General features: G+C 43.8%; 1 protein-coding gene across 2 annotated transcripts in view; it reads left to right on the top strand.

The window, feature by feature from the left end:
• Positions 1-25902, top strand: part of LOC120945484 (ATR interacting protein) — a 292609-nt gene that overhangs the window by 198158 nt on the left and 68549 nt on the right. For both annotated transcript variants that reach the window (XM_040359654.1, XM_040359653.1), the window contains one exon: positions 7220-7311. In XM_040359654.1, coding sequence (XP_040215588.1) covers positions 7220-7311 — 92 coding nt within the window. The remainder of the gene's footprint in view (positions 1-7219; positions 7312-25902) is intronic.

The raw sequence follows: 25902 nt of genomic DNA, 5'->3' as shown, positions 1-25902 counted from the left end.
ATAACAAAAAATTCAAAGTCACACATACATGGAAAAAGCAACTGAAAAAATTCCTTAATCAGCAGCGAAAAAAAGACTACCCCAGTTGAAGTCTTTTTTTTTTTTTTTTTTTTTTTTTAAAGTGTATTTTGTGCGTGTACTCGAGAGAGGAGCCGGACTGCAGGAGTTGGGAGTAGGCAGGCCTCCCCCAGAGGCAATCTGCCACCTTTCTCCATGCCCCGGGTGGCAATGGCAGGTGTGTGAGGGGGTCCTCCCACACAGCCTGCCCTACCTGCTCCGCTTTGAAGCCCAACGGGGCAGAGGGACTCCCTATAAGGGAGTGAGAGGATTAGCCCGCTCAACCAGCCCTGTTAGTCCTTCGCCTCTCTTTTTAGAGACCGCGTGGTCAAAGTGCGTGATGTTAACCCAATTTCGAGTGTGTGTAAGTGTGGTGGTTTTTGTGGGAGGGGGGTGGGCGTACTAAGCGCAGGCTTACCTCGCATAGCACACCCACCGGGAGTCGGGCTGAGACCACCAAACTCAATTCACATGTAGCCGAGACCGGGATCCGAACCCCTAGCTGCAGAGGTGAATGGCTTGTCAGCGCAGTGCCAATCGCGTTGAGCCACCGCAGCTCCCTAGTTGAAGTCTTTTTGAGACGAAACTGGTAGGGTGGTTGATCCTTGCATCTCCACTGCATTCTTTGGATTTACTCCTAACACCCATCCAGGGTGTGAGTCGCTGCTGCTTAAGGAATTTTTTCAGTTGCTTTTTCCATGTATGTGTGACTTTGAATTTTTTGTTATATTTTTTATCTGGTTTTTATGATATTTTTACTGAATTTTGTCACTTTTGTGAAATTTGGAAAGATTTTTTGCTTTACCAAATAAATAGTTTTTACACTATGTGGAGCACCTCTTACTTTTTCTTTTTTCTCCTCATACTTGGGGGTGTTTGAGCTATTTCCAACAACTGAATCGCTATTCAGTGTTTCTTCTAAGACAACGGAGCAAACGTTTGGATTACCACGGCCCAGGACCGTCGTTCTGAGGACACTTTGACCAGAGAGACAGACGGTCTAAGCTCTGACGACCCTCCCACCGTATGGTGCGTTAGGGGGTCCACCAGTTCCGGTAAGAGTATCCATTCATTAATACTGTTCCCATGTCTACTATTTGAAGATTTGAAGCTCCACCCTATACAGCTGAAGATTTTGCAAATTGTCTCCACTATATATTATACAGGACTATCTTACATCAAGTATACTTAATATTCAGCAGGGGGCACTGTTGCTCTAGTCACCAAGTGTTGTGGCTATACCTAAGTACTGAGATATCACGTTTCTTATTCACGGGATATTATACTAGATCATTTATGTATCATGCATATTTGATATTTTTGTTTGTATTTTTGCTCACATTAGTGTGTCCGTATATGGTGCTGTTATTTCTTATATTTTTTGTATTTTACATGTGATTCACGGATAGTAAGTCACCTTGTTTTTGGTTGTGATTTTGATCACATCTTATCACTATTTTTCCACAGAACTTTGATGTGTCACCTTTGTAGGGACACTCTACAGATTTTAGACACAGCTAGCAGGGCGTTTGTCACTTCCTGTGTGCCTGTTTTCTGTGCACTATCGATATAGTTTCTGACACACACTAACATATATTATACCGCATACGGTTGATTTCTTCTTTGCTGACCATCCAAGAAGAGAGGGTGAGATACACTTACCTTCTCTATCTCAGGATATAGGTCATTCATTTTGGCGCTACATTTTTATTTTTATTTTGTTCACGAAGAGTTCACTTTGTTATGTTGGCAGCCTAAAGTATAGATACATTACAGTGTGCGCAATATTATACACAACTTTTCTTTATCATGTAGGGAGCCATACCTAATTCTTCACAAGTACAGAGTAGTCCTACGGCCTCATCCGGCCTTCCTTCTTAAGGTTGTTTCAAACTTTCATTTGAACCAGGATCTGGTTCTCCCTTCTTTTTTTCCAGAGCCTAGTTCTGCAAAAGAGAAGTCATTGCATTCTCTGGACGTACTAAGAGCAGTTAAGATCTATCTTAGGGCTACTGCTCAGGTCCGGAAAACAGACATTTTGTTTATTCTGCCAGAAGGTCCCAGATGTGGACAGGCAGCGTCTAAGTCCATTATCTCCAAATGGATTCGACAAATCATTTCTCAAGCCTTGAAGGGAAAGTTTCCTCCGTTTTAAGGTTAAGGCACATTCCACTAGAGCAGTGGGTACTTCCTGGGCAGTGCATCATCAAGCCTCCATGGCTCAGGTCTGCAAGGCCGCGACTTGGTCGTCTGTCCATACATTGATAAAATGTTACCAATTGGACATAAGGAAAAACGACGAAGTCGCCTTTGGGCGCAGTGTGTTGCAGGCTGCAGTTTGATTCCTCATGTCTGATGGCGCCCGGCTTTTTTGGGGTCTCCCTCCCCTTATTTGGCATTTCTTTGGGACATCCCACATAGTAATTACTATGCTACTCTGTGTCCCGTGATGTACGATAAAGAAAATAAGATTTTTATAACCGCTTACCTGTAAAATCCTTTTCTTGGAGTACATCACGGGACACAGAGCTCCCGCCCCTCTTTATGGGGAAATTAGGACACTTGCTTTTGCTTGCTACAAAACTGAGGTACTCCTGGTATGGGAGGGGTTATATAGGGGAGGGAACTTCCTGCCTTAAGGGCGTGCCAGTGTCCATCACCTGAAGGTAGACTCTATAACCCACATAGTAATTACTATGCTTCTCTGTGTCCCGTGATGTACTCCAAGAAAAGGATTTTACAGGTAAGCTGTTATAAAAATCCTATTTTTGTGTCGCACTGGAATCGGATCGCATGGGTGGTCTCACCTATGCGATCTGATTGCTGTGCAAATTCACAATTCGCACTGCAATCTGTGAACTGATCTGGGGGTGTCATTAACAATGTATTGACATCCACAGCAGTTCGCAGAGGGCAGCGTGAACTGTCTGTGGGAGAGATGCGATGCGGGAACCTGCGCTGTAATCGCGATGGGTCCTGCATTGCACAAGTGTGAACCTAGGCTGAAAGCCATCAATCAACCTTTGTACAACTAGTGGTTCTCAATCCCAGCTGTCACTGACCCTTCTAGTCCCCATTGACAGTTGGGTGGTTCCTTATAATCTGATCACTCTCATGTGACTGCATGCAAGCTAGATGCTTTTATTGAACAAAAAAGCATTCAGTCTGCAGGCAACAGTGTTTATCTGTTTATTACCGAATTTGAAAGGTACATTTAAAGTGATTAAAATTAATATCAATCACACATTAACCACTTACCCCCCGGACCATATTGCTGCCCAAAGACCAGAGTACTTTTTGCGATTCGGGACTGCGTCGCTTTAACAGACAATTGCGCGGTCGTGCGACGTGGCTCCCAAACAAAATTGGCGTCCTTTTTTTCCCACAAATAGAGCTTTCTTTTGGTGGTATTTGATCACCTCTGCGTTTTTTTTTTTTTTGCGCTATAAACAAAAATAGAACGACAATTTTGAAAAAAATGAATATTTTTTACTTTTTTCTGTAATAAATATCCCCCAAAAATATATCAAAAAACATTTTTTTCCTCAGTTTAGGCCGATACGTATTCTTCTACATATTTTTCGTAAAAAAAAATCGCAATAAGCGTTTATTGATTGGTTTGCGCAACAGTTATAGCGTTTACAAAATAGGGGGTATTTTTATGGCATTTTTATTAATATTTTTTTTTACTAGTAATGGCGGCGATCAGCGATTTTTTTTTCGGTATTGCGACATTATGGCGGACACTTCGGACATTTTTGACACATTTTTGGGACCATTGGCATTTTTATAGCGATCAGTGCTATAAAAATGCATTAGATTACTATAAAAATGCCACTGGCAGTGAAGGGGTTAACACTAGGGGGCGGGGAAGGGGTTAAGTATGCCTGGGTGTGTTCTTACTGTGGGGGGGGGGTGGCCTCACTAGGGGAAACACTGATCTTCTGTTCATACATTGTATGAACAGAAAATCAGCATTTCCCCTGCTGACAGGAACGAGAGCTGTGTGTTTACACACACAGCTCCCGTTCCCCGCTCTGTACCGAGCGATCGCGTGTGCCCGGCGGCGATCGCGCCCGCCGGGCACACGCACGGGAGTCGGGGGCGAGCGGGGGGCGCGCGCGCCTCCGGCGGCGCGCGTGCGCCCCTAGTGGCGGCTAATAGGCAGGACGTCATATTACGTGCTCTCGCCTAGGAGAGCCACCTTGTGGACGTATTTCGACGGTGCGGCGACGGCAAGTGGTTAACAGCGCTTGAGCCACCAATACAGGCTCTTGAACTCATTATTTCGTAACCTGCTATTATAAATGTTATTGAGCATAGACCCCTGCCAGGTGCTCTAATCCAATATCAGTCCCTCAAAACTACAGTGAAAAACAAGCTCAAACAGCATCGGTCCATGTGTCAACCACTTAAGGACCGCCTCCTGCACATTTACTTTGGCAGAATGGCACGGCTGGGCACAAGCACGTACAGGTACGTCCTCTTTAAGTGCCCAGTCGCGCGCCCGCGACCCGGCCTGAAGCTCCATGACCGCAGGACCCGCGGACCCGATCGCCGCTGGAGTCCCGCGATCGGTCCCCGGAGCTGAAGAACAGGGAGAGCTGTGTGTAAACACAGCTTCCCCGTTCACTGTGGCGCCGTGATCGATTGTGTGTTTCCTTTTATAGGGAAACGCAATCGATGACGTCACACCTACAGCCACACCCCCTACAGTTAGAAACAGACATGAGGTCACACATAACCCCTTCAGCGCCCCCTTGTGGTTAACTCCCAAACTGCAATTGTCCTTTTCACAGTAAACAATGCATTTTTAATGCATTTTTTTGCTGTGAAAATTACAATGGTCCCAAAAATGTGTCAAAACTGTCCGAAGTGTTCGCCATAATGTCGCAGTCACAAAAAAAAAATCGCTGATTGCCACCATTAGTAGTAAAAAAAAATGTTTTTATAAAAATGCAATAAAACTATCCCCTATTTTGTAAATGCTATAAATTTTGCGCAAACCAACCGATAAACGCTTATTGCGTTTTTTTTACCAAAAAAAGGGGGAAAAAATACGTATCAGCCTAAACTGAGGATTTTTTTTTTTATATATATGTTTTTGGGGGGATATTTATTATAGCAAAAAGTAAAAAATATTGCATTTTTTTCAAAATTGTCGCTCTATTTTTGTTTATAGCGCAAAAAATAAAAACCGCAGAGGTGATCAAATACCACCAAAAGAAAGCTCTATTTGTGGGGGGAAAAGGACGCCAATTTTGTTTGGGAGCCACGTCGCACGACCGCGCAATTGTCTGTTAAAGCGACGCAGTGCCGAATTGTAAAAACCCCTTGGGTCATTTAGCAGCATATTGGTCCGGTCCTTAAGTGGTTAAAGGAGTTTAAAGGAAATTTTTTTTTTTGATGAAATGACTTTACAAGGTATAGAGACATAATAGTTAACTGATTCCTTTTAAAAATGATTAAACATAGATACAAATCGATCATATAATGTAGCTTCAGTTTCTAGTTTTGTTTTTGCATGTTGTTTCCTGCTTCTGTGATGTACAGAGCCAATACAGGGCAGTGATGGTTTGGAAAACAAAACTGATTGGTGCTGTGGGGTTTTAGACACACACAGTAATCACACCTCCCAGTGACCACAGAGCGAAAGCTCCCAGTACTGTGGTTATCAGGAAACAGACAACCAGGAAGTGTGGAGATCAGAGAAGAATTACAGCAACTTAAGAGCAAAAACGAACAATGAGGACATGAAAACAGTACTGCATTAAGGTAAAGGTAGCTATTAAGATAATTAAAAAATTTCCTTTACAAACCCTTTAAAGCGGAAGTAAACCCATCGATGTAACACTTAAAAAAAACTGTTAAAATTCCCGGCATGCCGGGAATGCTAACTGCACATTGGTTGTGCTCTCAACCAAACTGTCAAACCATCCAATGGCTGGTGTCATAACTGATCACATGTGCAGCTTCATGGCAGTTGAAGATTGAACAAAGGCCAAGATGGCTGCTTCCTTGGCTGAAAAAGATAGGAGGGTTTACTTCCACTTTAAGTAACAGTTCATACAATTTCGCAACGCTGGCAATATTTAAGGATTTGCTCTTAAATCCTGCTGTCATATGTAACCTCCATTCAGCTGCGCTCCCCTTGAGGTATTGTACTCACCAGACTGAAGATCGTAATGGCATTGATGGGGTCCTGTCAGAATGATCGGCCTCAGCAACTCTCCTCTAGGTGTGTGGTGATTAATGCGACGTAACGTTAACACTGGAGCCAGCATCTACCCGGGTCTCACGGAGCAGTTACATTAGTATTTGAATCCTCTACTGTGTGAGCAGATGCAGACCTCCAAGTGATACGCTTTATTTTGTTTTTATTGATGTAAGCATATATGGATGGCGGGGGTAATATCTTTATAAATAAAGGGTTTTACACTATATGCAGTCTCCTTTGCTTCCCTGCATGTCCGCTGTGCTGCACGCATACACTTAATGAATGATATCACCACACACCTGGAGGAGAGTTGCTGAGGCCGATCATTCTGACAGGACCCTATCAATGCCATTACTATCTACAGTCTGGTGAGTACAATAACTCAAGGGGACAGCAGGATTTAAGAGCGCATCCTTAAATATTGCCAGCGTTGCGAAATTGTATGAACTGTTACTTAGACACATGGACTGATGCTGTTTGAGCTTGTTTTTCACTGTGGTTTTGAGGGACTGATATTGGATTAGAACAACTGGCAGGGGTCTATGCTCAATAACATTTCTAGTAGCAGGTTACGAACTAATGAGTTCAAGAGCCTGTATTGGTGGCTCAAGCACTGTTAATGTGTTATTGATATTTTTTAATGATATATATGATTTCTTTTCACTTTTTTTTTTTTTTTATAATAGCTGCTTTTTACTGCTTTAAAATTTCAGTTTACATATACCATTGTGCACTTGGATCAGAATAATCTTTCGAGTACTTCTGGTATTTCCTAGCAATTAAAATTAATGCTAAACACTGTCGACTGGTAGCCAAATTAGTCAGTGTTATTGTCAAGTTATTGTATGCTTGCTAAATTTTGCTTCGGCATCTTGCCATGAACTGTTTGGATGTGGAACCATTTAAGTGCTACTGAATAGTAATGTGTATTTCTTTTTATGGCAGAAAGTTGTATCCTTCTTGCTCTGTACATGTACATCACTTTAAAACCAGACAAACAGGCATCTGAATCACTGTGGGTACAGTTTGAGTATGAGGTAAGTAAAGAGCACTGTTTATTTATATTCTACCCCAAAGTTTACAGTCGTTACCTAAATGTTTAGTATCATGTTCGTTCTTTCTGCTGTCTTATGACATTTTTCAATATATACCATTGTATAGTGTGGTTATAAATGATATAACTTTGTTGTCAAGATCACCATCTCTTATTATATTATGTTGTTCTATTTGTGTGTGTGTGTGTTTGTGTGTGTATATGTATATATATATATTATGAATTATCAAAGGCAATCGTATGCACATGCCAATTTCCCACTGGATGTCACATATCTCATTTAAAGTCCTAATTCCCCTTCTCTTTACATTTTCACATAGATTTTTATAAAATCACAATTACAATTTTTAAGGAATTACACAGCAAGTCAGGGTGACTTGTGGAATAATGGCACGTGAAACATCGTGTGTATGTGTGTGTATATATATGTGTGTGTGTGTGTGTGTGTGTGTGTGTGTATGTATATATATATATATATATATATATATATATATATATATATATATATATATTATAATTTTTTTTTTCTCTTCCGTTCATCGACGGACACGGCAGCATTGACCTAAGGGTTATATACCTTCCTTTCAGGAGAGACTAGGCAGAAAAAACATCACTTTAAGTGTTAAAAACACTTCTCTCAGTACAGCACCTCCCAGGGGGCATGTCCCCCGGGTAGTTCCCACTCTCTGGAACATCCAGCCTCAGTTTTTTTCTGCCTAGCGTTAGGAGAAGACATGGCCCTTCTGGAGCCCATGTGCTCTGGAGATTTTTTGTGATTTTTCGCCTTTATTAGATTTTTTTCCTGCATTTTTGGATCCTGGGATCTACTATCAACTGCCGACTGGGTGACAGGCTGGATCTTGATCCTTGTAGTCCCCCCATGTTTGGCCATCGAGCGTGTGTCGGCCTTTAGCTAGGCCGATCCACGACATGCCCCAGGGGCAGCCGGTGAGCTATATGCTACAGGGCACACATATGACCGGTCTCTATGGATGTGTCACAGTGTGCCAGGCCGACAGCCATGCCGTATCTACCTGCGGACGTTGCGTCTGTCTGGAATGCCTCCAGCTGGTGGTCGCAGGATGGGTAAGTAGTATCCCCTTGCCTCGGCAGGGTGGTTCGGCTGGTGTATTCCTAGGGAGGTCGACTGAGGGTCCGCCCTGCTTTCCTCTCTCCCTTCCTCTCCCTCCTTCCCCGTTCTGGGTGGCGGCTGTGAGGTGGGGGGGGGTCCACCTGGGGGGGGGCACTGATACTGCCGGGGGGCTGTGCTGCTGTGGGGTGATGTTGTTTTTTATTGTGCTTATGTGCTGTGTATGCTGGACAGTATCTGCTGTGTGTTACTGAGTGTTTTAAACACGTGTACGGCCGCCAATTTACAGGTGACGCGGTTCTATATGTCGGCGGCCATTTTCTTGTAGCCCACATGCTGTTTTTTCTGCATGTCGGCTTCCATCTTGAAAAAGTTTTGGCCTCTAGTGTCTGGAATAACGGCGCCAAAGCCGCAGCATTCTTCCTGAGGGACGGCACAGCACGGACAGCGCTCTCAGCTCTGCACAGTAGTACAGCCTGTTTCTGGGTGGTGAGTCCCCTGGGGGTCCCCTGCTTTCTGTGACAACTGGGAGGGTGGCCTGTGGCTCCCGTTTTTCTGCAGTACTAAGGCGGCATATATAGGTGGGTCAGCATGGAGTCTGAACCAGAGGCTTCTACCCCAACCATGCCAGAGTTAACCCTTAGTGTCCCTGCTCCTGCGACCTCGTGGATGCTATGGCAGCAGTCCTTGAGGCGTTCGTTGCCAGGATTGAAGCGGCAAGTGCCCAAAAGGGGGTGTAAAACACCCCCTCCCTGCACCTGCTTCTGGGGATGTCTCTGACACAGAATCAGGCCCTGCTATTGCATCTGGCCCTGGTTCCATTATGTCGGATGATGCAGACTTAGCCCACACGGACAGTGAGGATGACTCTGCATCGGGGTCAAAGCATGATAAGGAATTTGTTGGAGCTCTTATCACTGCGGTGCGGGACACTCAAAAACTTGAGGATTTGGCGGAGGCATCAGACATGCCGGTCCCTTTTTGGGTTCCGCAAGCCACCCCGCACTGTGAAAGTGTTTCCTTGTGTATCTGAACAAACTGTTATACAAGGAATGGGAACGGCCGCAGAAAGTTTTTGCAGTACCATAATACTTTGCGGCCCGGTACCCACTTTTTTAGGAAATCCTCCTCAAAAGGGTATCTCCTCCATCAGTGGACCCTTCGGTGTCCAGGCTGAACAAGGCCACCACGTTGCCTGTGGAAGGGGCTCCCGCATTTAAGGACCCCGCAGATAGGAGAGCTGAGGCTGTGGTCCGCTCCATATTCACAGTGGTGGGGTCGGCGGTGAGACCGATTTTGGCCGGGGCTCTGGTGTCGCAGACACTTACCGAATGGGCTCTGGTGTCGCAGACACTTACCGAAAGTCCCTGGTGCAGGAACTGGAGGCGCAGAATGCTTTTGAGACCTGCGTGGACCTGGCTGACCAGTTGGTGCAAGGCCTAAAATTTGTCTGTGAGTCGGCCCTGGATACGCTCCCCTTGCTCTCCAGGGCCTCCGCCTACGCGGTGGTACTACGCCGCCTTGTGTGGCTAAAGTGTTGGTCTGCGGACCAGTCCTCTAAGAAGGTCCTGGTAGACTTACCTTTTAAGGGTGAACGGCTTTTTGGGGTGTCCCTGGATGACATCATTTAAGGATGCCACAGGCGGTAAGAGCACTCTGCTCCCGCAATCTGGGAAGGGTAAGGAGCCTCGTCGTAAGCAAGGGCCCTCATTTACTACCCCCAAACTTTTTTTTCGCCCGCCAAGTGCGGCAGGAAAACGTTTCCATGGTGCTAAAGCGCCCCTGGTACCGCAAGCCCAACAAGCCTGTTCAACATTTGGTATTACCATTAATGTCTTAATTATTGACATTTGTTTCCATATTTATCATCCATGTTTTATAGAAATGTGCAGTCTTTTATATTTATTTTATATTGTTTATATATGCCTAATACTGTGATCCGATGTATTTATTTTGGCTGAAAATGCACCGGTAGGAGTGTTTGTATCGCTGGTTGCTGCATGGGATGTGTCCCCCTCTGCAGCATCTGACGATTGTAGAGTTTAAATAAATATGAGGCAAGACAGCATGACCTTCTCTGCTGACACTGCATCATCTCCCAGAGGAGATGTTGTGGCTATGGACTTCCGCCCACACTGTGAGTCTCACAATGACTCACTTCCGCCCACACATCGCGATTTTAACTGACAGAATTCCGTCCATATACACCAGCTATGGTGATTGGAAGAATCTGCTAGATGGGAGACACGCATCCTAGCAGTGATGAATGTCTCTGGGCCCTCAATTATGATGGATGGATGATTAAGATTTCCTATTGGCTTACTCACCAACCCCCAGAAACGTCGCACAGGAAATGACACCTAACATTGGAGCCAGTGCACAGGTGACACCTAACATTGGAGCCAGTACACATGTGAATCATGTTCCTTCTTAATTTTTTAAGTGTATCCACCATTATTTAAACAGTGAATTTCAGATGTATTACCTCATTCCATGAATAAGTCAAATTTTACGACGAAACATGTCGGAAGCTTGGTTATCATCTGATCAGTGACCAATTGCTAACGTGAGAAGATAGGCCAGTTGCGTGTTTGTTCGCCAGTGACCGGCGTTCGGTTTTTCGTTCACGCCAGCTTCAATTTCACTTCCAACACAGTGTGGGGATCGAGTGGTGTGAGTTGCCTGGGTTTTATTTTCTGGGTCCGCCGAGACCGTTGCATTTCAGCCGCACAATACAGAGGAATCTTTGCTGTGTATTTATCACGCTTTTGAATTTTGGCATTGTGTGAGTGCATCTTTTGAAGATTTTGCTTGTGGTTTGTGATTAAATTACTTTTACGGTTTTACACTATGTCACACTTTCTTCATTTATGAGGATCTTACTTGTCCACCTGTCTGGGAACGGAAGCTCGCCTGCTGATGTAAACTAACTATAACAAAGCTACTGTGCCAAAACACGAGAGTGCTAGGCATATAGTTCCGGTGAGTGGCCATTTCTATTGGTGGAGGATTCACTATTTTTTCACATCGGGTGTGGTGGAAGATTTCTTTGAATATGTTTTGAAGATTTTACACCTTGAAGGAGAGAAAGAAGTGTTTTTCCTTTTCGCTCTTCCATGAACTTTATGTTTTTCTATGAACACTTTTATCACGGGCTTTTGACTCATTTGCATTTATATTTGGATTATTATTATTTATTATTCATCACAGTGTGGATCACACACACTTGAGCGCTGTTTTATATATAATTTTTGGTTTATTGGTTTAAACACGTTGTATATACTTTTTCAAGCCTGTCTCCGCATGAAGGTCTGCCCCCGCATCTCGGGTGGGGGGCCGGCTTCGCGAATTCGCAGCTCGGTGGAGGTAATTTCTTTCCGACCATTGGGTTTGCAAAGTAGTTTCCTCGGGGTACAAGATAGAGTTTCTCTCTTGTCCACCAAACAGATTTTTTCCCTCCAACCTCCGGCTTCTTCCGGATCGCCTGAAGGATCTGTCAGGGGCTTTCCAGGATCTGCTGGGCAGGGGAGTGATTGTGCCAGTTCCCTCAACGGAACGGTTTCAGGGGTTTTACTCCAATCTGTTTGTAGTCCCCAAGAAGGATGGGGTCCGTCCAATTCTGGACCTCAAGGCCCTCAATTGCTTTGTCAAAGTGCAAAAATTCAGGAAGGAGTCGATTCGCTCAGTAATAGCAGCGCTCCATCAGGGGGATTTCCTAGCATCCTTGGATATCAAGGACGCGTACCTGCATATCCCAATATGCGCAAAACACAAGAGGTTTCTGCGCTTTGCGGTCGGGGAGGACCACTTTCAATTTGTGGCCCTCCCGTTCGGCCTGGCGTCAGCACTGCAGGTTTTCACCAAGGTGCTCGCCCCGATTCTGGCCCTGCTGCGGCAGCGCGGGATCGCTATCGTGGGATACCTGGACGACCTTCTTCTGAGAGCTTCCTCAAGCTCAGAGTTAGAAGAGGACGTGTCTATCACCTGTCGGACCCTCCGAGAATTCGGTTGGCTGCTGAATATCCAGAAGTCAGTACTGGTACCGTCTCAGCAGCTGGAATATCTGGGGTTGGTCCTGGATTCCTCAGAGGCGAGAGTTTTTCTCCCAACGGAAAAACTGCAGACTCTGCAATCTGCGGTGCAGCGGTTGGCGACCCAGAAATGGGCGTCGTTTCGCTTTTGCATGAGAGTGCTGGGTCTGATGGTGGCCTCTTTCGAGGCAGTTCCGTATGCCCAATTCCACACTCGAGTGTTGCAGAAAGAAATTCTGTCACATTGGAACAAACATCCTTCGTCTCTGGATTACCAGATTCAGGTGAGTCGACTGGTCAAGTCCTTCCTAGTGTGGTGGCTGACATCTCCGGTACTTCGGACCGGGAAATCGTTTCTGCCGTGTCATTGGATAGTGATCACGACAGATGCCAGCCTCTCCGGCTGGGGGGGGGTGTCTGGGGTGTCCAGCCCAGGGGCGCTGGACTCAGGAGGAGTCCTGCCTTCCAATCAATGTACTGGAGCTCCGAGCGATCAAGTTGTGTCTCTCCACATGGTCTCTGGGTCTGCAAGGCCAACCGGTCAGAATCCAGTCCGACAACGCCACGGCCGTGGCATACGTCGATCATCAGGGTCACACGAAGCTCGGCTGCAGCGACGGAAGTCGCGCACATCCTCCGGTGGGCCGAAAGTTACGTTCCGGCTCTGTCGGCGGTGTACATTCCGGGGGTGCTGAACTGGCAAGCCGATTACCTAAGTCGCCAAAAGCTAGACCAAGGAGAATGGTCGCTACACCCGGAGGTGTTTCAGAGTCTGTGCCAAAAATGGGGCACTCCAGACGTGGACCTTCTAGCGTCCCGTCTCAATCGGAAGGTGTCGCGATTCGTGACCAGGTCGAGGGACCCGTGGGCGGACGCATCAGACGCGTTGGTGGCGCCTTGGGGAAGCCAAGGGGATACCAACAATCCTGATCGCTCCGGATTGGCCGCGCCGTCCCTTGTACGCGGACCTGGTGCGTCTGGTGGCAGACGTCCCTTGGCGTCTACCCCTGAGATAAGACCTTCTGTCGCAAGGTCCTATCTTTCACACTGCTTTACAGTCGATGGCTCTAACGGCGTGGCTGTTGAGAGCCAGGTGTTGAAGGACCGAGGTCTGTCGGGCTCGGTGATCTCTACCATGCTTCGAGCATGTGAAGTCCACTTCACGAAAGATTTACCTTCGTACGTGGAAGGCCTACATCTCTGTGTGAAGAGATGAAGTGGCACCCCCGTACATACGTGATGTCCCAAATTTTGCTGTTTTTACAGCGTGGAGTGGATCAGACTCTCGCCTTAAGTACGGTTAAGAGTCAGATCTCGGCTCTAGCTGTCTACTTTCAGCGACCCTTGGCGGCGCACTCCTTGGTGCGTACGTTTGTACAGGGGGTCCGGCATGTGGCCCCTCCTGTGCGTCCTCCACTGCCTCCATGGGCCTTGAATTTAGTTCTTTCGGTGCTTCAAGAAGCTCCGTTTGAGGACATTCGGAAGATTCCTTTGTTGACTCTGTCCCAGAAGGTGGTTTTTCTGGTGGCAAAACCTTAGACGCACTTGTGCGCGGCGTGCAGTCCTTAAAGCTCACCCTCATTACTATAGCACATATGCATTCTGTTGGCTGCAGAAAGTTAAGGAGATGGGACAAGAGGACTCATTAAAAGGTTATTTTTGTTTCAATATGTTTATTAAAAGTTTTTTACAATTTCCATATGACAAATAGGTACACATAAAGATGTACAAACGGCTTATATGGATAAAAGCAGTAGAAAATACACAATATCAGGGTTACAAATCTGATAACAGACAAGCAAAATGTTTCTTCAACAGTCGGTAACATATAATGGTAATCTTTACGTACTATATAAATCTCTACAAATGCGTCACCATTCAGGAGACTCGTTTACATATCCAACCAACTAAGTGACTTTAATTACATCCTATGTCAATTTAATCTAAATTCAATGCACTTTAAATATCATCTAATAAACAACTTTTGTGTTGGAAGACATGTATGTTTTATCACTTGCAAAAATGGACAACAAAGAATACAGTTTAGGCCCCGTACAGACGACCGAACATGTCTGCTGAAACAGGTCCGCGGACCAGTTTCAGCAGACATGTTCGGTCGTCTGTACAGCCGAGCGGACAGGATTCCAGAATACATTTGCCCGCCGGGCCTTTTTCCAGCGGGCAAATATTTCCAAACTTGTTTAGAAACAGCCCGCTGGAATCCTGTCCGCTCGGACATGTTCGGTCGTCTGTACAGACCTACCGTACATGTCCGATCGGCAGCCATCCCTCGCATGCGTCGAATGACTTTGACGCATGCGTGGAAGCATTGAACTGGCAGGGCCGCGCACGTTGCCGCGTCATCGTCGTGGCGACGGCACGGCCTCGTCGCCGCGTATCGAGTACGCGCGGATTTCTGTATGATGGTGAGTACAGCCATCATACAGAAATCCCCGGGCAGACATGTACGCTGAAAACGGTCCGGCGGACCGTTTTCATCGTACATGTTTGCCCGTGTGTACGAGGCCTTAAAGGCCCACAATCACCCCCAACATATCAGATATTACCAAGTTTAGGGATGATATCAGGTCAGTGTGAGAAGAACAATGGCATCTCAATCTTATGATTATAAATCAAGCAAATCAAAATATATTTTAAATGAATAACATTTTTTTTTTGTAAAAATAAGAGCAAAAAGATTGCATTAGAGAAAAAGAAAAATGCATTTAAAAAAAAAGGAGAAAGGAAAGAGAAGAAAAAAAAAGGGAGAGGGGGGATCATCCGCGTCACCCAATATAATTCCCAATAATTTAGTCTGGAAGAGACCTAGGATCATTAGATAGATAACTGACCCATGGATCCCAGATAGCCTTGAATAAATCCAGCTTATCATGTAGAATATCAGTCATATGTTCATTGAGCATGATCCAGGAGGGTTTATTTTTAAGTTGTTCGAATGGCAGTATGGCCGACTTCTACGATTTAGCTATAATCATTTTAGCTGAGATAAAAATAAATCTTATGAGGCATTTTTGGGGTTTAGAAGCATTATTTAGTTCGTATCCCTTCAGCGCCTGTTTTGGTGATTTAACTAAATTTTATTTGAGTAAGGGTATATATAAAATTATAAACTCTAATCCAATAGTGCCTCATTCTGGGGCATTCCCACCATATGTGATACATCGTTCCCGATTTTTTCCACATCCACGGAAGCAAAGAGGAGAAGCATTAGGTATAAAGGATGCCTGTCTAGAGGGAACCATGTACCATCTTAAAAGTATTTTGTAGTTTGCCTCGATCATAGAAGTGTTCATAAGTGAACGCAATGCTCCCCGTGCCATTTTATGCCATTCTACAAGCTCAATATTCTCTTGGATGTCCTCTTTCTATTTTTCCATTTAACTTAATTTAACGGAAGAATCAGTCAAAATAGAATAAATATTCGAAATATGACCTTGGATCTTGTCGAATTTACGACATAAACATTCCATTTTAGACATTGACGTTAAACTAGATTCACATGGTATATCGGCTAAAAAACATTTTATTTGATTGTAGTTACATTTTTCAGAAACTGGTATATGATAATGTTTCTCTAAGAGTTTATAATGTAACATTCCATTAGTATCACACGTCTGCTATGCGTATCAGGCCCTTATTCTTCCACCATTCAAAATCACTGGGGGTGAGCCCTGGGGTAAAAATTTTATTTCCAAAAATAGGTGTCATCAGGGAATGAAGATATCTAAATTTGTATGTCCTGGATAACCTGTCCCAGATATCGAGAGATAGCGATAATGTTGGACATAAAATTGGTGGTCTTTCTTTCGGTGACAACCAAAGCAAGTGTGATATTGACCCACCACGACATGCGTAATTTTCTAGTTTCATCCAAATAGGGCATGGGCGAGAAGAATGTGATCTAGTTAATTGCGCCAACATTGCAGCATAGTAATATTTAAGAAGATCGGGAGTTCCTAGACCCCCACTAGCCTTAGGAGTGAGTAGTGTGCGTCTGTTTACCCTAGGTTGTTTGTTCCCCCAGATATAAGAAATCATTTTTGACTGAAAAGCTTTTAGGTCTGAGCGAACTAGTGCCACTGGCAGTGCGCGAAAATAGTATAGTATTTTTGGGAGAATATTCATCTTTACAGAATACAACCTGCCTAACCATGACGGTGGATGGAATAACCATTTGTCTAGATCAGCTTTTAGTTTTTTTTAAAAGAGCAGGGTAGTTCTGGGAGTATAACGTGCGCAATGACGGTGGGATGTTGATCCCCAAATATGGGAGGGAATCAGAGTTTCAATTAAGAGTACGAATGTTTTAGAGAGGAGATCGTGGTATCGTCCAATGAAATGCTCAAGGCTTGTGACTTTTCCTGATTAACAGTAAGACCCGAAACAGTGGAAAATAACGCAAGGATAGTATTTAAATTAGGGAGAGTAGTAATGGGGGAAGAGATCAGCATTGGGATGTCATCTGCAAAAAGGAGACACTTATGCTCACTGGTGCCACATTTAATAGCTAGGATATCTAAAGAAGAACGAATTTTGATTGCCAATGGTTCTAGTGCTAAAACAAAGAGAAGTGGCGAAGGGAAATCATATAGCATTCGGAGTATAGTCAAAAATTGTGAATTAAAACCCAGTCTATGTAGAATATAGAAAAGATAATCCCAAGACAGGGAATCAAATGCCTTGTGCATATCTAATGACAAAAGTATACCCCTTCGTGGCCCTCTCGCATCCCAATCATGGATTGCTGATATGATATCAATAACTCTTCTAATTTGATCAGTAGACTGATGTCCCAAAACAAATCCCGCCTGGTCTGGGTGTATATATTGAACCAATAAAGAATTAAGTCTTGAAGCCAAAATTGTTGTCATAATTTTCAAGTCTGTGTTGATTAAAGAAATAGGACGATAGTTAGCACAGAGCCCTAGGTCTTTACCCGCTTTAGGGATAACATGTATATAAGCTTTGTTTTCTTGAGTTGGAAGGGGGATCACCTTGTCTAATGGCATTAAAAAATTTACACAGATGGGGGCGTCAAGACGTCTTTGAATTTATGATTATAATGTACAGAGAACCCGTCGGGGCCTGGTGCTTTAGAGGGATTTAAATTTTTTATCGTTAATCTAATTTCGTCTTCAGAAAATTCCCTATCCATAAGTTCTGAATGTTCCCACGTTAATTTGGGCAAAGTGACTTGTTCAAGAAAATGGTCCACCACTTTTTGGTCAAAAGTCGCTGGTTTGCTACAGGGAGTGCAGAATTATTAGGCAAATGGGTATTTTGACCACATCATCCTCTTTATGCATGTTGTCTTACTCCAAGCTGTATAGGCTACTACCAATTAAGCATATTAGGTGATGTGCATCTCTGTAATGAGAAGGGGTGTGGTCTAATGACATCAACACCCTATATCAGGTGTGCATAATTATTAGTCAACTTCCTTTCCTTTGGCAAAATGGGTCAAAAGAAGGATTTGACAGGCTCAGAAAAGTCAAAAATAGTGAGATATCTTGCAGAGGGATGCAGCACTCTTAAAATTGCAAAGCTTCTGAAGCGTGATCATCGAACAATCAAGCGTTTCATTCAAAATAGTCAACAGGGTCGCAAGAAGCGTGTGGAAAAACCAAGGCGCAAAATAACTGCCCATGAACTGAGAAAAGTCAAGCGTGCAGCTGCCAAGATGCCACTTGCCACCAGTTTGGCCATATTTCAGAGCTGCAACATCACTGGAGTGCCCAAAAGCACAAGGTGTGCAATACTCAGAGACATGGCCAAGGTAAGAAAGGCTGAAAGACGACGACCACTGAACAAGACACACAAGCTGAAACGTCAAGACTGGGCCAAGAAATATCTCAAGACTGATTTTTCTAAGGTTTTATGGACTGATGAAATGAGAGTGAGTCTTGATGGGCCAGATGGATGGGCCCGTGGCTGGATTGGTAAAGGGCAGAGAGCTCCAGTCCGACTCAGACGCCAGCAAGGTGGTGGTGGAGTACTGGTTTGGGCTGGTATCATCAAAGATGAGCTTGTGGGGCCTTTTCGGGTTGAGGATGAAGTCGAGCTGAACTCCCAGTCCTACTGCCAGTTTCTGGAAGACACCTTCTTCAAGCAGTGGTACAGGAAGAAGTCTGCATCCTTCAAGAAAAACATGATTTTCATGCAGGACAATGATCCATCACACGCGTCCAAGTACTCCACAGCGTGGCTGGCAAGAAAGGGTATAAAAGAAGAAAAACTAATGACATGGCCTCCTTGTTCACCTGATCTGAACCCCATTGAGAACCTGTGGTCCATCATCAAATGTGAGATTTACAAGGAGGGAAAACAGTACACCTCTCTGAACAGTGTCTGGGAGGCTGCGGTTGCTGCTGCACGCAATGTTGATGGTGAACAGATCAAAACACTGACAGAATCCATGGATGGCAGGCTTTTGAGTGTCCTTGCAAAGAAAGGTGGCTATATTGGTCACTGATTTGTTTTTGTTTTGTTTTTTAATGTTAGAAATGTATATTTGTGAATGTTGAGATGTTATATTGGTTTCACTGGTAAAAATAAATAATTGAAATGGGTATATATTTTTTTTTTGTTAAGTTGCCTAATACTTATGCACAGTAATAGTCACCTGCACACACAAATATCCCCCTAAAATAGCTAAAACTAAAAACAAACTAAAAACTACTTCCAAAAATATTCAGCTTTGATATTAATGAGTTTTTTGGGTTCATTGAGAACATGGTTGTTGTTCAATAATAAAATTAATCCTCAAAAATACAACTTGCCTAATAATTCTGCACTCCCTGTATATAGTGTAGAGTACAAGTTTTTTCAAACTCATTCAAAATGAGCTTTGGATTTTGGGTCGGATATCCATTATTAATTCTAAGTTTGGGTAAGGCAGGAGTGTAAGATCGTGGGACCAGTTTCCTTGCCAAAAATTTAGTAGGTTTATCCCCCATTGTGTAGAATCTATGACGTGTCCATCTTAAATTTTTTTCCGCGTGTGGTTATGCTTAAGTTTAGCGATAGTCTAGCCTCATCGATTTTTGGCCTAATATCTATCTGGGGAGATTTTTTTTTGTTTAGCTAGTAGATCTTTTAATACCCTCTCCTGATCCGAAATCACAATGTTTCTATTTTTTTCTAATTCTGGCCGCTATCTGAATTAATTTACCACGAATGGTAGATTTGTGGGCAGCCCAATTAATAATCGGTGATGTGTCGAGAGGCAAGTTTTCACTGAAAAAAGTGTGTATTTCTTTTTCTATTTCCAATAAAACAATAGGATCACTTAATAAAGACGCATTGAGGCGCCAGGGGGAGGGGCAGGGTTTTCTCCACAAATTTGAAAGGGAAATTAGCACTGGGCTATGATCCGACCACGGGGCCGTAAGAATTATGGTTGAGGAATCAATGCAGGATTTATAAATATATGGTCGATTCGCGAATATGTGCCATGTACATGTGAGTATAATCTCTGGCAGAAGGGTTATTCTCTCGCCAGGCATCAATTAGACTATTACTGTGAAGTTTTTGTGCCAATTTAATACTGTTCTTGGGTATATGTTTCAAATGGGGTTTGTTAGGAGAAGATTTGTCAAGCATTTGGTCTAATGGTAAATTGCTGTCTCCACCTAATATTAATTGACCCTGTACTAGCGGAAGTAATTTTGAGAGCATATTATGAAAAAATTCCAATTGATTAGAGTTGGGAGCATAGTATGATATGAACGAAACCAGTTTGTCATTGACATGTCCCACTGCCATTACATATCTACCTATGTCATCTTTAATAATGGAAGTAGGCGTAAAGGGCACATTACACGAGAAACATATGGCCACCCCCTCTCTTTTTTCCGTACGCGACGATAAATAGAATTGTGGATAATGAGCATTAAGGTATTTTGGGGTAGAGTCCTTAGAAAAACGGGTTTCCTGTAACATCAAGACATCAGCCTTCTGTCTATGATAATAATGGAAAGCCTTATTTCTTTTCGGGGGTGAATTAAACCGTTGCACATTATGCGTCAATATAGAATATTTAGACTGAGAGGCTTTAGACATCACTTTTTGGTATAGCACAACTATTAATAAATCTGAGCAGAGATCCTAGACTCTGATTTATGAGTAAATTATTTAAAATGGAACAAGAGCACGGAGATAGGGTCCAAAAAATCAAACAAACTAAAAAACAGCAAAAAAAAAAAAACAGAAAATAAGAGAAAAAAGGATTGCAGAACCTGCAGTTTAGCACAAGGTGCAAACTTACAAGTAAATAAACATATAGGTGGGACGAAGCCCTTTCCAGGTTACCATCCTGGAAATAGAAGTGTGAGGTTGTCTCCATATGAATGTTTTAGAGAGGAGATCGTAGTATCGTCCAATGAAATGCTCAAGGTTTGTGACTTTTCCTGATTAACAGTAAGACCCGAAACAGTGGAAAATAAGTGTGAGGTTGTCTCCATCCTAAAGATAGGGACAAGATCACTAAAGCGGCATGCAAATCCACCCCAACTCTAATACCGAACATCAACAAAATAACAGAAGGTCAGGTACAGGACTGCTTTTACAGTAAAGCAGCTATGTATATCATCAGAATGCTCAATACTACCTCGGAGCCATCAAATTGACCCGCTGAGGGTCAAGGTTGTTAATTTCCTGTGTTACAATATAGCTATAGGAGTACTCGACATTTAACCGAAACAAATTTCGTAACATTTCGATAGTATAATCGAAAATAAAATAATAAAAAAAAAAAAAATACAAATGAGAGAGGAGACAAATAAAATCAATACAAAATAAATAAAATCCTAAATACAGAATAATGGTACTATAAAGTTTGCAAACCACGTCAAGGGGCGATTCTGCAATCCATAAAGATGGTGATGCAATGAAACAAAACGCTTCTCCTTCGTACAATAAGTAGACGTAGAACGATCCGCTTCATCTCAGGTGGTCGGCGAGGCCTTCCTATCTTGGGCGTCCAGACGGGGGACAAAAGGGCGAATAGGCTGGGAGGGCTGTGTAGATGTCGACCAGTCTTTGGATAAAATGCCCAGCTTCAGCAAAAGATCTTCTCCATCATGATAATTTGTAAAGTGTAGAGTGTGAATTGCCTTTGTATGTGAATGAAAGCCGGAAAGGAAAAGACCAGCGATATTTTATTCGACGGCTTAGTAGCTGTTGTAGCAATGGCTTCAGGGTGCGTCGCTTCTGAACTGTTGAGGGGGCCAGATCAGCAAATAGTTGGATTGGTTTACCAAAAAGCATAAAATTTTGGCGATTTCTGGAAGCCAACATCAAATTCTCTTTCGTCACATAAAAATGCGGTTTAATAATCACGTCTCTAGGGAGACCATCTGATCTAGGTGCTGTCAGGGCCCTGTGGATTCTATCGATTTCCATATGATGTGCTGGAATATTAGGAATCAGTTCTTTCATGAGGGTATGAATTGCACTTTCCAAGTCAGTATGCGACTCTGGTAAACCCCTAAGTCGCACGTTATAGCGACGAGATCTGTTCTCAAGGTCTTCGATTTTCATATAGGCTTCATCCAGTAATTTGTGCAGGGTAATCACCTCCCTAGTATTGTGGTTAGCTCTGACAATCACACCTCCCATTTTATTTTCCACTGTTTCCATTCGAAGACCAATGCCTTGGATGTCTTGTTTGATTTCTTTAGTAATGATAGAACAGGCTTTAGATAGTTCTCGTTGCAGAAGTGTGGAAAAACGACTAATAAGTACCATATCCCCAGCACATTGGTCTGAGTAAGGAGAGGAAGAGGGGTTGCACTCAGCAGAGCAAGCTTGGCTTAACACATCACCTGTCAGCTCCGCCATATTCCTGTCAGCTGTGATGTCAGACAGATCAGACTGCACAAGCAGTTTCAGTGTCTCCTCTGGGGAAGATGGCATGGACAGTGACATCTCACCTCGATCCTCTGATGACATTGAGGAGAAGGGGTCATGGGATCCAGCCTCTGATGTCGCAGGTGGCAATTGCTGTGCGTTGCTGCGAGTGCCTCTTGTGTTGTGCTGCTTCATCTTGGGAGAAGGAGACGGCACAGGGAGGGGGGGGCCGCGCCTGTCCTTGCTGATTTTTCCGCTTATATTGCCTCTTTCTTGATTGTCCCGAGGCTTGATGCTGCATGACAGGCTTGCCTACCTCAGCAGCCTGTCCTCCTGTAGCTATGATGGCTGATTAAAGTCGGCGCTGTGCGGAGCTCGGTCACTTCATTACCGCTCCCGTGCCCGCGCGCATGCGCACTAAAAGGTTGTTTTTAATGGTATTAAAATATCAAGTTTTTTACCATGCACACTGAGGCTCTTCTAAAAGCAGCTACAACAATGCTCCATTTGGGCGTGTCAAAGGCGTGTCAAACACTTGGTTGTTTTTTTTATTAGCCATATTTTTATTTTGGGAGCTGCGGTGGCTCAACGCGATTGGCACTGCGCTGACAAGCCATTCACCTCTGCAGCTAGGGGTTTGGATCCCGGTCTCAGCTACATGTGAATTAAGTTTGGTGGTCTCAGCCCGGCTCCTGGTGGGTGTGCTATGCGAGGTAAGCCTGCGCTTAGTACGCCCACCCCCCTCCCACAAAAACCACCACACTTACACGCACTTGAAATTGGGTTAACATGCACGCACTTTGACCACACGGTCTCTAAAAAGAGAGGCGAAGGACTAACGGGGCTGGTTAAGCGGGCTAGATCCTTTCACTCCCTTGTAGGGAGTCCCTCTGCCCCGTTGGGCTTCAAAGCGGAGCAGGTAGGGCGGGCTGTGTGGGAGGACCCCCTCACACACCCACCATTGCCACCCGGAGCATGGAGAAAGGTGGCAGATTGCCTCTGGGGGAGGCCTGCCTACTCCCAACTCCTGCAGTCCGGCTCCTCTCGAGTGCACGCACAAAATACACTTTAAAAAAAAAAAAAATTAGCCAGTATTTTATTTATTCTAGCCATTGAATAAAAAAAAAAAAAACGCTTAAGCGCTAAAGGCATTTGAACAGGTTAGGGCTTGTCAGACAGTTTTTATGTTCAAAAGCTCCTCTCCTGAATGCAGAAAAGGAATGGCTTTTTTCTGCCTCTAAATGACTATAGTGTGCATTGACACGTAGGATAACATGGATGGAAGTTTAGAGGCAGAGGGGGGAAAAAAACCTCACCCTAGTAAAATATTTTTTTTTTTATGTTCAAGTGTGTCTGTGGCCTAAGGCAGGAAATGCATCAAGGTTGAAAACCTTTTACCTTATAACCTTTTATTAACAAGTTTGATCATTGTTCCCAAATTCGTTTTTCTAGAAATGAAAATTGGGAGAAATAATGTGAAATGCCAAAAGGATGTATAAAAATAGAAAATATATTTATTAGACACAAAGGTATACAAATAAAGTTCACAGAAAATTGATAAAACAACGAACTAGCATGCAATTTAAATTGCCAAAATACACATAACCGACATGTTTCGGAGACAAAAGGCTGGATTTGTTTTGCAGCACATATGTATAGCTCCTTCTTCAAGGTTTTTTATTATTGGTATAGGCAAAACACATTTAGTTTTTCTATTAAAAGAAAGAAATAGAAAGAAAACATCATGTTAGTATAAAAATCAAGTAGACTTTAATTTTTCCTTAAATCTCTCATGAACAGCATGAATTACATAGACATTAAACGCAGAGCATCCAAAAAGCCATACAAAGTCTATACAAACAATTAATAACAGTATATGCATGGATACTTACATCTCACATAATAGTTCTATATATGGGAAGGCACACCAGAATTGGGGGGACCCCCGGGGGCAAAGAAAATCCAGCCCAGGTGTATTTCATACAGTTGTATAGACAGCAAATGAGAAATGAGCCCAACCCTTGTTAGAGTGAAACAATGTAACCAGACACCATTGAGGGTCCGTTGAGAAGCCGACCTAGCGCAGCCCACCAAAGCTCACAAGGATAACACAGAAACGGACAGTGGGAGTTCTGTTGGAAAGTGAACAGAGAAAAAATGTGTATATACTGGAATAAAGCATAAACATTTTAGCTCAATCCAGGTATGGTGACACCATAAAATGATGAATGTATCAAAATCCCAAAAAGAAGAAAATCATTACTCCCATACCTTGAATTTCACAGGGTTTCCTATGCCTAGGTAGAGAGACTGGCCCTTTTTAAAGAACGTTTACAGGGTATCCAAGCAATATTGGATTGCAATGGACAATACATCTATGTAGCTCACCAGTGCTGATGAAAACCGCATGAGACAGAACAATATAGGGCTGGGCCGATCCTAGGCAGGGTGCTTTGCACTCAGGTGCCTGCAAAGGTAGGGGCGCCGATGTGTATACACACACTAAAGTGCCTCAAAGAAGCTACTTGCAGGACATTTTTGGATGTCCTGCCAGCGCACCGCTCCAGTGTGAAAGCACTCGGGCTCTCACTCTGGCATTGCAGATGAGGCTTTTTTCAGGCGCTATTTTTAACACTAAAGGGCCTGAAAAACCCCTCCAGTGTGAAAGGGGTCTAATGGATCATCTTCTGTACTATTGTCTGCAGTCACTGACCATCTCCTGTACCATGTCTGCAGTCTCTGACCATCTCCTATATCATGTCTGCAGTCTCTGACCATCTCCTGTACTATGTCTGAAGTCTCTAATCCTCTCCTGTACCATGTCTGCAGTCTCTGACCATCTTCTGTACTATGTCTGCAGTTTTTGATCATCTCCTGTACTATGTCTGCAGTCTATATGATCATCTTCTGTACCATGTCTGCAGCCTGACCGTCTCCTGTATCATGTCTGCAGTCTCTGACCATTTCCTGTATTATGTCTGTAGTCTCTGACCATCTCCTGTATCATGTCTGTAGTATGTCTGGGGGTCATTCTAACAGACTCTCTAACAGAAGCCCTCTCTGTGTCCATCAGAGTGGCCCTCCTCCAGGTCCCAATAAAGTACTCTGCTTCTCTTCCTGTATTTTGTTTATTGTTAAGAGATCATGTAAGGATCCCAGGGTAATGAAGACTTTGTGGGGGGAGCATTTCTGTGGTTGAGTCGTTGCCATAGAAACATTTGTAAAGGGGAGGAGTTGGTAAAATGACCAGGCCCATGTGGGGGCACCAGAAATATTTCTGCACCCAGTCGCCTGTGACCCTAGGATCGGCCCTGATATAGGGTCTGTTGGGGAGTAAGCATAGAGAAAATGCTAAGCTATAGGATTTCTGTACATCACGGGACACAGAGAAGCATAGTAATTACTATGTGGGTTATAGAGTCTACCTTCAGGTAATGGACTTTGGCACGCCCTTAAGGCAGGAAGTTCCTCCCCTATATAACCCCTCCCATACCGGGAGTACCTCAGTTTTTTCGTCAGGGTCTAAGGTGTTGGTTACGAGTGAACATGTGCTCTGAGGAGCTCCACTGGAGGGATCCATGCT

Source organism: Rana temporaria, chromosome 7 (assembly GCF_905171775.1).
Source record: "Rana temporaria chromosome 7, aRanTem1.1, whole genome shotgun sequence".
In the NCBI taxonomy this organism is placed as follows: domain Eukaryota; kingdom Metazoa; phylum Chordata; class Amphibia; order Anura; family Ranidae; genus Rana; species Rana temporaria.
This window is presented reverse-complemented; position numbering and strand designations above follow the sequence as displayed.